This window comes from Populus alba, chromosome 7, assembly GCF_005239225.2.
Source record: "Populus alba chromosome 7, ASM523922v2, whole genome shotgun sequence".
Classification (NCBI taxonomy): domain Eukaryota; kingdom Viridiplantae; phylum Streptophyta; class Magnoliopsida; order Malpighiales; family Salicaceae; genus Populus; species Populus alba.
In genome coordinates this window covers 5,597,499-5,610,995 of record NC_133290.1, presented here as the reverse complement: position 1 = coordinate 5,610,995, position 13,497 = coordinate 5,597,499, and the positions used below count along the sequence as shown (strand labels likewise).

The 13,497-nt window shown below is 38.7% G+C and overlaps 1 protein-coding gene and 1 pseudogene across 1 annotated transcript; both read right to left on the bottom strand.

The window, feature by feature from the left end:
• Positions 1-1,622: 1,622 nt before the first annotated feature.
• LOC118047906 (uncharacterized) lies at positions 1,623-3,156 on the bottom strand. Its single transcript, XM_035057342.2, has 3 exons — positions 2,997-3,156; positions 2,612-2,814; positions 1,623-2,521 (listed from the first exon to the last, which is right to left on the bottom strand). Exon 3 carries the CDS (start codon positions 2,446-2,448, stop codon positions 1,708-1,710), a length of 741 nt encoding a protein of 246 aa, XP_034913233.1. The 5' UTR covers positions 2,449-2,521; positions 2,612-2,814; positions 2,997-3,156; the 3' UTR covers positions 1,623-1,707.
• Positions 3,157-3,696: 540 nt separating this feature from the next.
• LOC118047907 (probable disease resistance protein At5g66900) lies at positions 3,697-13,034 on the bottom strand (annotated as a pseudogene).
• Positions 13,035-13,497: the final 463 nt, after the last annotated feature.

The following is a 13,497-nucleotide window of genomic DNA, read 5'->3' as shown; positions in this document are numbered from 1 at the left end:
GTTTTCTGCATGCAATGCTTCTTGCAGCTCTCTGGGCGCTGCTCTAATGGCAGCTCTGTTAATCAAGTAGGCAAGTTTTAATTTTATGTCCTCAGAGTTTTATTTAGATGCAAAGGTAAGCAGAGACAATATGACAGGGGTGGATCTTGGTCTTGGTCTTGCATGTACGTTAATAGGAAGATAGAATTGGTTGTCCCTTGCCGCGAAGCGTGAAGGAAACTTCGTGTCTTCTTCTCATTGACATTGACTTGATTGCTCTAGGTGGCTAGTGGCTCAGTTATTTGTAGCTGGACAAAGCAAATCAGACACGAAATCACACAAGATGGGCAGTTGATGCTGTTGTGTTCTAATCTTCCAGTCAAAAGGGAAAGCAGGAAAGACTATGGAAAAGGAGAGGAAACAGAGTATGAGATGCTTGGTAGGCAATGCTTTTTCTGTAGAATCACCATTGCTTTTTGTTCAAGGTTAAGCAAATCTTCAATGAAAACATGAAGCAGGCACTGTGATATATATCCCGCCATGTCTAATCTGGCTGCAACCTTCTCTGTCCATAGTTTCATCAACTGTAATTTGAAGGATTCCTAAAAGGTCACTGGCTCCTTTAAACATTTCTAAGAAAAATTTCCTGAGCTTCTTAACTTTGTAAATTCATCTCCTATGGTCTGGGTTTTCAGAGTTGTCTTGGTTATGTTTCTCCTTGACTTGGAACTTCTAGTTGTTTAGAGTTTGATGCCCCTGGCGCTTGTAGTACTCTGTTGCAACAGAGTATAATATCTCGCCATCGGCTGAATTTTTTTTTTTTTTTTTTATGTAAAAAAAGTGATGTGTTAAAAAAGAAAAATCAAGTCCCTAGTCATTGATTAAATAGATAATTAAAGTATTTATGAAAAAACCAACAATAGTAAATAAATCAACATAAAAAAAACAATAAAAAAAAAACATTTGAGCCTATTTAAATTATCAAACAACTCAAATGTTTGGATTGAGTTTAAAAATTGAAAAACATTTGTAAATTGCCCATCTTGTATGATTTGTAAACATTTTTTAAAAAGACAATAAATTGAAAAACATTTGTAGAAACAAAGTAAATCTGGATAAATATCTTAAACATAGCTAAATCTTTAAACACTTACAAGTCACAACCTTTGAAATTAGAATGATGAAATTAGAACTAAACCCCTGAAACCAAAGCTAAAAAATTCAAATTGTCAAGGTAATGTACTAATTTAATTGTTCTATAAAATTTAAAAATACAAAAACATCATTGTGCAAAAGATATTTGATTATTTTATTAAAAGGTTACATTAATAATTTTATTGTATATTTAGAAATTCAATTATTAAAATAACCCCGCATAATCTTTAAAAGATATTTATGTTGCAGTAAAAAGACAATCCCACCCCCGAAGCCAAGGCAAAAATAAAATAAAATAACCAAGGTAAAAAAATTCATGAAACTATTATAATATTAGACAGTGTTATGTGTCTTGAGAGACAGTAAAACCCCTAGGAGAATTAGTGCTTGGTATAATGTTTTTGATCCAGGAAATTGCTGCCTTCTTCTTTATTCATGGTAATGTCACTGCTTCGCACTCTGAAATTGCACACACCAAATCCAGTTAAGAAAACAAAATGCAATCTTCTTTATATTTTCATCTAATGAGGAAACAGGTGAACGTTATTACAAAAGAATGAAAAAACAAAATGTTTAATATCGTTTCTGAAGAAGAGGAGGTAAAAAACGATGGTTGTCAAGCCAGTTTAAGTTGACGTCTTCTTTATGCACCTTAATTCTCAAATTCTTGAGCACATGCTTAACAGATTCCCATAAACCGGCTGGTTCTTCATCGCGTTCGACTTCCTCCAAATGTTTAAGATTAAAGATTGATGATGGCAACTCATAACAGTCCGAGCAGCCAATCATGTGTAGCGTGCTCAAGTTTTGCACCTCTCCGATCTCTTCTGGTAATCTTTTAGTTTCTAAACACTCCGATATGTCAAGAATCCTCAACCTATGGAGGCCCCCAATTGTGTATGGCATCTCTAGCAATTCTATACAGGAACCAAGTCCTGGAATTTCCAAATTAACTAGCTTGCCAATTTCTCTAGGCTTAGGCAATGCAATCAACTTGTGACAATTGGTAATGCTGATTTTCTTTAGCTTGATAAGATGAAAGATCTGAGCAGGCAATTCTATCAGATCATTGCTGTAGTCAATGTTTATTTCCTCTAACTTTGGCAATGCTTCTGAAACCTGGATGGTAGAGGTGCTAAAAGCTTGACCGATGTTGCACGTAAACAAAGATAGCTTTTGTAGATTCTCAAACTTCATATTTGTGAAGGCAAAGGAAGGAATTGAAACCTGCTCCAATCTGATTCTCTTCAGGTTGGGTACAGAAGTAAGAAGTGAGAAATTACTAAATTCTGTAGCAAAATAACCACGGTTCATGTTCGACAATTAAGGATCATAACCTCAACTTCAGGAGCTTGCATGGAGCAACAACTTGATGAGATGTTGTCATCTGCAAATGATATTTATTCCATAAGGTGTGAAAATGCAGTTGCGCAGAAGTTAAACTACTGCTATTTGTTCAAGAGACGGAAATGATAACCTGTGGAGATGGACAAGAGGCGGCTACTAATGCTTGGCAGCTTCTGTTCCATCCACCAGTCAGGGACGTTGTTTGCACAGATCTCCAGAACTTGTCTTTTTCTCTGCTCCATTGGTTCCAAGTCACTTTGATGGATAGCTAGCTCTCTTAGAAGATCATGCTGCATAGCGAAGTGATGATTATAGCAGCTGCTTAGATGATTCCTGGCAAATGATCATAAGTTGACTGGTTAGGGAAAATCCCAACATTTTCTCATGCTAATCAGAATTTCATTCTCTTTCTACTTCTCTGTGATTTGAAGTGTCAAACGACTAGCAGAATTGACATGAATAAAATGACAATCCAGAAAATTAAACGAAAATGAAAGTTTTTGTCTCGTGCATACCTTGTGACTACAAGATCAACTAAATTCATGTTAGACACTGCAACCACCATGAATTTCCCCAGAACAGCTGCACCAAGTAATTGAGCTGCCACTGCTGCTTCCCTATGAAAGTTGTCAAATCTTAGATTTCAATAACTTCCAGTTCTCTCACGGAAGTAGACCAAGTCTGTTAGGTATGTTATATTGGTCTTCAATCAATATATGAAAGGGATTTGTACTGTTGCTGTGAATCAAACGTCTCATCTTGTGCTCGCGGTAAATTTACCCTTTATTTTTTCTAATCTTGATTATTTTTAAAACTTTAATTAATACGCTCATTCTTTAAATTGTTTGGCTCACCCTAGTTGATTTTTTTAAAATTATTTTGTATTTTTATAATGTTTCAAAGAGATTATTGTCAATTTTCTTTCATTTGTTTTGTATTTGATATAAATAAATGTATTTGAATGATGTATTTATAAAAATATATGAAAGAGATGAAATAAGAACGCACATAGAAACTAGTTTTTTACAAATTACTTTGAGGTTTGTTGAGTGAAGACTTCTGCACTCTTTCCTTGATTTAAAATCTAGTCAAATATTGCAGCTCTTAGAAATTGCAGGCAAGCTGCGTTTTGGGTTTATCAGGAAACGTCTTTTTGCAAGGAAAAAAAAGGCTTGACGCCATTATAATACGATTTTTAAAGAGGGCTACTAACAATTTACAGAATCACACCTTCTTTCTATGCATTAAAGGAAAGCACAATGACATCATTACAAATTAAAGGCTCGTCAGAATTCTTGGAGAATAATCATTATCAGAAAACAGCAATGGCTACCCAAGCCAGTTCAAGTTGTTTTCCTTATGTACCTTGATCGTCAGAGATGGAAGGCAGGGTTTGAAACGATTCCATGACATGGCAGTTTCTTGATCGCCTATTACTTCTTTTAGGCGGAAAAGATTCTCAACTGATGATGGCAATTCACAACTTGAGCACTCTATCATGTAGAGCTTTCTCAGATCATGCAACTGACCAATCTGTTCTGGCAATTCTGTTATACTCAGACATTCGGATAAGTCAAGAATCTGCAACTTATGAAGTCTACCGATGGTGCCCGGTAACTCTGTCAATTCGATGCAGGAGTTGAGCCTTAGGACCTCCAAATCAAGTAAATTTCCCATGTCCTCTGGCAGTGCCAAAAGCTTATGACAATTTGTGATACTGAGCTTTCTTAGCAAGACAAGATCGCTGAATCCTGTTGGCAATTCCTCCAGATCATTGCAGTAGTCAATGGTGAGGTCGACTAACTTTGGGAAAGCATCCGAAATCTTGTTGGTTGATTTATTAAAAGCTTGATGAATATTGCACATAACCAAGGACATCTTTTCTAGCTTCCTCCATTTCATTGAAGTCAAGAAAAGGGATGGGATGGAAACCTTTTCCAGCCTTATTCTCTTTAGATTTGATAAACAACCAAGAAGTGGGAAATTGCTCAATTCAGCTGGAACGAACCCATAATTGTGAAGTACTAAAACTTTTAGCTTATTCATTCTTTCTATGAACTCAGGCAATGAGAATTTCTGTGTCTGAAAATTCAGAAGTAAAACCTCAACTTCCGGCGCTTGCATGGTGGACCAACTTGATGAGAATTTTTCATCTGCAAACAAGGTGATCAAAATACAAAAAAGAATAATTAAGAATTGGTTGTGTATGTTTGATGCTTGTGCGCATGCATGTGCGCAGAGGCCAGGCTATCTTTGTATTAAGAAAATAATAGGGATTAATAACCTGTTGAGATAGATAAGAGTTTGGCCCTGATTGATAGCTGATCTTGTTCCATCAACCACTCAGGGATTTTATTTTCAATTATCTCCAATAATACTCGTTTCCTGTGCTCAATGCTTCCTGAGTTGCTTTCTCGGATGGCCAGCTCCCTGAGCAGGTCATGCTGCGTGACAAAATGCTCATTATAGGAGCCATCGTCTTCGTTTGCATCTTTCCTGGTGAATCACAGGAGTTGATTGCTTAGAGACTCACACTCTTGATAAGTTAGGAACTAACAGTACACAAGTTAATTGAAATGGATAACATAAGTGGAGTTCTAATGACCATCAAAAGTTGCAATCATAGCAGTTGAAGCTGGTCATCCATCAGCGAAACCCAAAAGGACAACCAATTATTTTAATCCTCCATAATCCAAGTTGGTAATGCATTTGTTCTGCTAATATTTTCCATGACTTTGTTCTTCTAATATTTTCCAGGATAGCTCATTTTATATATAAAAGTCCATGTAGTAGTAGGATCCATATGATATTCGTAGAATCTAGGTTTGATGTGAAGATTCCACATGCTATTACTAGAATAAATACCCTGGCCATGATAATGTAAACAGGGTTCATAGCTATCATACCTTGTAACTAAAATTTCAATCAGATTCATTTCAGAGAGTTTGTGGAGATTGGCAATGGCGTCATCTTCATCCAGGTTATACAATTCTGCCCACATATCAATAAGGGTAGTGGCAGGAATTCTCTGATCTTCTGGGAATGAACCAAGGTCCATGAAACATTCCTTGGCTGCTACATTATCATCCAAGGCTTCCACACTGCTTTGAAGACAATCGAGAATTTTGTCATAGTCGGAAAGAATAGAAACAGCTTTAGAGCATTTCCTAAGTCTTTTACGCCACTCTGCAGCAGACTTCCGGCGCAGAGATTTTCCAACCACTGAAATGACTAGAGGAAATCCCCTGCAGTATTTTACCATCTGCAATTCAGTGCCATGACAAAAATCAGTCGTTCCGTGCAGGTTGGTGGGCAGTAACAAACTAAATATAAAGTTCCATTGTGTAAACACATCGATTGTTTCTTAAAAGTGTAAAATGGATGCTTTTCTTTTCTTTTCTATAGTTGCAAAGTTGTAAGATATCATCCCTGGAGTAAATTTACAGATTCAAAACACATGGTTTCAGAATTTTTACATGAAGGTCTGATATCACTTGATAGGACAACAAACAAGTAAGAACAAGAGCATGCTAATTCAGAGAGTCAAAATATTGGACACATAATATTTGTTCACTAATTTGTATTTATGTATAAGGTGAAAACCAAATAAAAATGAGCAAATAAGCATTAATAATTGCAGGTTGATAAATCACCTCCTCTAGAATTTCCTGATCTGGAGCATATGACTGCTGATCCCGTGGTAATGCCAATTTCTGAAAAAGGGTCATGGCATCTGCAGGATTCAATGTTTTCAATTTATATGTAGATCCAAAACTTTGAAATTCATATCTTGATGTCACCAAAATCTTGAAATTTTCTATTCGGAACTTGAGCATGTCAAGAATAGATTCCGACACTGGCCAAACATCATCAAGGACCAATAATATTGGATCTGGTCCTATCTGCATGAACAAACGTTCCAAATGGTTAGCTGCATCTTCTTCACTTCGAAAATCAGGTGACTCGATTTCTTTATTAAACAAAATAGCAGAATGATAATTGAAAATAACAGAGTAATGAAGAAGAGATTGTATATTGCAGTGAGTGTGTTTGTACAGGATGGCTAGCCATTATATAGAGACAGATTCTAACTATTCTAGGAATGTCAACTATACATTAAAATGATCCTAAGATCATGCTAGGCTGATCTGGTGCATTGATCCCGATCCACAATTTTCTCCTTAATGAGATTTATTTCCTTTTAACACTCCCCCTCAAGTTGGAGTATGAATGTCTATGACACCCAACTTGCTGAGATGTGTATGAAACACTGGCGATCTCAATGGTTTTGTGAATAAATCTGCAATTTGCTTTCCAGTTTGAACATACGCTGTCTTGACTTCTTCCCCTTTGAATTCTTTCTCGAATTGTATGACAATCTAGTTCAATATGCTTTGTTCATTCGTGATAAACTGGATTTGCGGCAATGTGTAAAGCCGCCTGATTATCACAAAACAACTTTGCTGGTCCAGGGTGTGATACTCCCAAATCTTTCAATAAGTACCTCAACCAGGTAAGCTCACAAGTAGCTGCAGCCATGGAGCGATATTCCGCCTCCGCTGATGATCTTGATATTGTTGTCTGCTTTCTACTTTTCCAAGACACAAGTGATTTTCCAAGGAAGGTGCAATATCCTGTTACAGATCGCCGTGTAATTGGACACCTTGCCCAGTCTGCATCACAATACCCTATCAAGTGGAGCGGGCTATCTGAAGGAAATAATAACCCTTGTCCTGGTGCTGCTTTCAAGTAATGGAGGAGTCGATGAGCAGTCTTGAGATGATGTAGTTTTGGTTCCTGCATGAATTGACTGAGTGTGTTCACGGAGTACATGATTTCTGGTCTGCTAATTGTGAGGTAGATCAATTTTCCAACTAGATGTCGGTATCTAGTAGGGTCTTTAAGTGCCGCACTCCCTGTATCTGTTAATGCTAAGTCAGGCTCCATGGGTACCTTAGCTGGCTTTGCTCCAAGTAACCCAGCTTCCTCCAATATGTCTAACGTGTATTTTCGTTGACATACTGTAATCCCTGTCTTGGATCGTGCTACCTCGATCCCAAGAAAGTATTTTAATGGTCCAAGATCTTTAATTTTGAAGCAACTGTTGAGGAACGCCTTGAGATCATTAATAGCCTTTTCATCATTCCCAGTAACAACCATATCATCGACGTAAAGTAATATGATTGTAATGGAATCCCCACGAACCTGTGTAAAAAGTGAATAGTCAGCACGAGATTGTTGGAATCCAATTTCTTGGATTGCACATGAGAATCTGCGAAACCAACTACGAGATGCTTGCTTAAGTCCATAAAGTGACTTATGGAGTCGACAAACTGTATTCTCCCCCTGTCGACGATAACCAGGAGGTGGGAGCATATATACTTCTTCACTGAGCTCGCCATGTAAGAAAGCATTTTGGACATCCATCTGATGTAATGGCCAGTGCCTAACAGCTGCTACTGCGAGGAGGCAGTGGACGGTGGTCATTTTGGCAACGGGGGCGAAGGTGTCTTTGTAATCGATACCTTCACGTTGTGTAAATCCCTTTGCAACAAGCCTGGCTTTGTAACGCTCGATGCTACCATCAGCTTTGTACTTGATCTTAAAAATCCACTTGCAACCGATGGGTCGTTGGCCAGGGGGTAAAGGAACAGTGGACCAAGTGTGATTTTCTTCAAGAGCTGTAATTTCAGCAGTCATGGCTGCAACCCACTGGGGATCATGACGAGCCTGCTCATAAGTGGCTGGCTCAACCAAGCGAGATATATTACTCACAAAGGAACGATATGGACTAGAGAGGCTAGAGTAAGAGACATACCGTTGGAGTGGATAAAGTGTACCAGAATGGATGCAGAGGAGACGTTAGGGCCAAAGATAGCAGCATGATAGGTTTGGAAGTCTTGTAGGTAAGGTGGAGGCCGATGAAGGCGGGTGGAATGGCGAGGTTCGGGGAGGGTCTGTATTGGGTCGACAATGGGGGGTTCAGAGACGTTGGTTAAGGAGGACACAGATGGATCAATGAATGTTGACGGGACGGATGACTGGGATGTCGTAATAGGAGGTTCTAATGGGACAGTGGTTGTGGTGTGAGGGCGACGAGAGTAAACTTTGAGTGGGGTTGGGTGAGGAGTGGCAACCGTCGGAGGGTATGTATTGTGGGAGGGGGAAGGTGGTGCAAGATTCGGTTGGGTGGAAGGTTGATTAGATAGTGTGGGTTGAGGATGGGTGGTGGTCTCAGGTAATGTGGCGAGGCTACTGGGGATAGGCAAAACTGGGTTGTCGTCTAGAGTTTCTGGTGGTAGCTTAGTGAAGGAAAATGTATGTTCATGAAAAGTGACATCTCGTGAGGTAAAAATTTCTTGCTTTCAAGATCATACACACGATATCCTTTGTGGCCATGAGGATATCCAATGAAAATGCAACGGCGAGCACGACAATCAAGTTTATGATCAGGGGTGAGATTTGTGGCATAACATAGGCAACCAAAAACCCGAAGAGAAGAGTAGTTGGGTGGAGTGTGGTTTAAAAGTTCATATGAGGATTTGTGAGAAAGAAGGGGAGTGGGTAGACGGTTGATAAGGTAACATGATGTTTGGACACTTTCCCCCCAAAATTGTAGTGGTAAATTGGCTTGAAAGCGAAGGGCTCGGGCTACATTGAGAAGATGACGGTGTTTGCGCTCAACCACTCCATTTTGTTAAGGGGTATAAGCACATGTGTGTTGGAAAATGGTACCACGTTCATCAAGAAAAGAACGTAGTGAAGTGAATTCCCCCCCATTATCTGAACGTAAGATTTTGATATCCCGATTAAATTGTGTTTTTACCCAAGAGAAAAAGGACTTTATCAATGACTGGGTGTTGGATTTAAGACTCATGAGGTGTACCCAGGTGAAACGAGTAAAGTCATCAACAATCGTTAAAAAATAACGAGCCCTAAAATGTGTATGGATTTTGTGTGGTCCCCAAACATCACAATGAACTAAATCAAATGGTGCAATGGTATTTATTGAGCTTGTAGGAAAAGATAAACGAGTTTGTTTTGCTAGAGGACAAATCTCGCAGACATGCTTATTATTAAAAACAATATCAGGGAAAGATTGGGATAAAATGGTGGACGGGGGAGCAGCAGATGGGTGTCCGAGTCGTTGATGCAAAGGTTTGAAGTGCAAGTGATGTGATTGATGAGGCAAGGATTTTGGGCAGGGGTGAGATAGTAAAGACCATTAAAATGCTTGCCCAAGCCAATCATCCTCCTCGTATCCACGTCCTGCACAACACAAAAATTTGGGTAAAATATCACTATACATCTCAAAGCCCGTGTCCATTTGCTTACAAATATTAAATTCACACGAAAATTAGGCACATGGAGGACTCCATCCAGAGATAAGTCTGATGATAATTGAATAGACCCTATACTGTTGATGCGTGTCTGTTCTCCATTAGGTAAACCAACAAAGTCATGAATCAATTTCTTTTTGTTGTGCGTTGGTGGTAATTGTGATACATGATCTGTTGCTCCACTGTCCACTATCCAATATAAAGTTGAATGTGTATTAAAATTATCACAATTGGGTGTAGCGATACCTATTGCGTTTGCAAATGGTTGATTGTTACCGTTTTTCAGTAATGCCATGATTTGCTTATACTCTTCAGCTGTGAAGGTTGGGCTTTCATCAGTCGATTCCCTCTTCATCTCAATGTTGTTGATCGTTGTCTTCTTATTTCTTGGCTTCATGTTTTTTCCATGCCATTTGTGGCCAATTGGAAACCCAATTAGATAATAACATTGATCAACCAAATGTCCTCCTTGCTCACAGTGAGTGCAGAACTTCCTGCTGCCAAACGAAGTCACCGTCTGTGATCCTCCCCGTCGTGCAACCTGCATCGCATGGGAGGCTGGCACGATGGAATTGCGTGCTGCTACCTCCATTTGCCTCTCTTATTGGAGAATAAGGCCATGGGTTCATCGTGTATTGGGTAGGGGATTCATCATCAAGATCGACCCACGGATTTGGGAATAGGGTTCGTTAAGCCCCATTAAAAATTGCATCATCTTCTCCTTCTCTTCTCTGTCAGCAAGCTTTTTCAGCATGTTGCAAGAGCAAGGGATGGGTTCTTGGTAAGACCCTAATTCATCCCAAAGCCCTTTGAGTTTTGTATAATAGGCAGATATGGAGAGGGACCCTTGACGACATTCAACAATTTCTTGTCATATTTGGTAGATTCTGGATTCGTCTCCTTGGGAAAATCTGTCTTTGAGGTCGTTCCAAATCACGGCTGCCGTATCTGAGTAGATGACGCTACGAGCTATCTCTGGTTGGACAGAATTGAGGATCCAGGACACCACCAGATCATTGCAGCATTGCCATAATGGGAATTTTGCATCATTTGTTGGCGGAGCTTCTATGGATCCATCGATGAGACCAAGTTTGTTTTTGGCGCTGAGGCTGCGACGCATTGAACGACACCATTCCCCATAGTTGCGTCCATTCAAAAGTGTGCTGACCAGGGTGAGTCCTGGTGTGTCTGAATGATGTAGAGCCAAAGGATCGGGTAAGAAAATCCCTCTCTCTTCTCTGTTCTGTGATGTGAAATTTGTGGATTTGTCTAGGATTTCGGTTGTGTTGATTCCTGTGTTGGCCATGTTGTCAATACAATGGTGTTTGTGTTTTGGTTGTAGCGGAAGGTGTTAGGCTAGAGACACTAGAACCAGTGCTCTCATACCATAAACAAAATAGCAGAATGATAATTGAAAATAACAGAGTAATGAAGAAGAGATTGTATATTGCAGTGAATGTGTTTGTACAGGATGGCTAGCCATTATATAGAGAGATTCTAACTATTCTAGGAATGTCAACTATACATTAAAATGATCCTAAGATCATGCTAGGCTGATCTGGTGCATTGATCCCGATCCACTATTTTCTCCTTAATGAGATTTATTTCCTTTTAACATTTATGCTGGAATATCATCTTCACAATGATCATCAGGTTGCGCAGCTTTGGAACGTTGACAAAGAGGATGTTGCTCTTGAATTTATCTGAAATGTCGGGAAAGAAGAACGCTGTAATGAAATTTCTTCAGGAATTCTTATGTTTTGCTTCATTTACTTCATTTACTCAGAAAAACCCCACAATATGGGAATTGCTTCATTTACTCTGCCAAAGAGTTCCAAGTAATGAACCGTGTCTAAAATATCATACATTTGCTTATTTCAATCAATAAAAGCCCCACAATTCTGCAGAAACACAAGTCTCTATGTTTTTATTTCTTGAAAAATGAATAATTCAACAAGAGAATGTACATGAACCTTAATAGAGATACACATTAAACCAGAAAAACGAAAGGGAAAACAGCAGCAATTTACCTCAGATACTAACAGAACCAGGAAATGGATGTACCTGGCAATTACCCTGAAGATAAGAAAACATAATGAAATCTTTTCGGGCACTAAAGCTCAACTTTGTTCAGATACCCTATTCTGTTTGCAAATTTGTTTGCCTAAAATGACCATAGCACCTTTATAACTAAAACACTCTCAAGTAGTAAATAAGCAGAAGAAGTAGAAAGACAAAAGGAGGTAGTTAAAAGAACTCTCAAGTAGTAAATGTGTACCTTTAACATCCCCATGTTGACAAAGTGCTGTAGCCAATGTTGTCTTTCCACATCCTCCAGGAGCAGATAACACTATATGCTGTGATGTCTCATCATTAAGCAGCTTTATCCTCATCTCACTCAATGGAATCTCCAATCCAACAGGATCCACTTTCAGTAGAGGAGGTGAGCACACACCAGCTAAAATAGTATTACTATAGCTCTTGCTTGAATCCACCCTTACCACCATTGCTTAGAGTCATGCTTAACTTCCCGATTTGATCATTTAACTGTCTTACTCCAGAAGAAACAGCTTTCACAGCGAGCAAAGTCGAATGTTGTGTATGCAAACTCTCTTTAGTATCTGCTACCATCTGAAGTTGCAAAACACTGCTAATATGATCGCGAATATCCTTCTCTAACTTGAGAAGTTTCTTGTTATAAATAGGCCTCTTCAAATAGTTGTATTCATGGATTTTTGAGCATTCAATGACTAAATCATTGCCTTTTGTCACTAATCCTTTGAGCCTTTCAAGTTGCTCCGGTTGATCAAGTTCTCCGTTGAAAGATTCTATTCTCTTGATATTTGGATCCATATCTTTCAACTTCTCCTCTAGGCGCTTCAAGCTTGGCTCGAACTGGGAGTTGTTTTTCCGTGCTTTTAAAACCATTTTTAAGAAATCACCAAAAATGATCTCGAGACCAGCCCCAGCAACTGCTGATACAGCAATTTGACCTGCCATGGCTTTTTTTCACAAGGAAAAACCAGCTGAATTTTGTACAACAACTAGTGAGGAACTGAAGTTAAGAGGAAAATGGTTTCTGGGCTGTTTTGGGTAGATGGAAATCTTTTCCGGGGAACTCGATTTCCTATCGTGTTTTCTTTCTTGAGAAACGAAGTAAAGCATCATTATATGCTAGTTTTCTAATTTCTTGTGTTGATGAAGTGTAAAGTGTGTGGACTTGAGAGGATTGACTTTTAAACCTTAAATTATTTTTTGATTGGTGACCATAATGTAATTCTCTTATTTTAGTTGTTTCTCTGTTCCTTTATACATATATTGAAAACTAATTGATTCAAACCTCCCCTGAAGTTTTGATCAGAAGAAACTTCGTCCCTAATCTTTAAAGTTTGTGACATTGGTCCTTGACAGCCCTTCTTTCATGGTTTAATTTATTAACAAATTAAATCTCATGTGGGGACCCATAAGATCGTGAGATGTGTGTCCTTTAAAGGATATTCATATGTAGATTTTAATTTATCAATACATAGAACCTTGGGGTGACATTTCATAAAGAGAAGAACACAAGGTCCAAATCAAGAATTTTAAAGGCTTAAGGACTGAGTTTCCTTTCACCGGAGTTGAAGACTTGATTAGCTCAAAGACTTAGGATAGTGTTTTTTTAGTGCATTTATAT

Bases quoted from the DNA above. Each gene is read 5' to 3' on its own strand.
- LOC118047906 (XM_035057342.2), bottom strand. From the start codon at position 2,448: ATGAACCGTGGTTATTTTGCTACAGAATTTAGTAATTTCTCACTTCTT.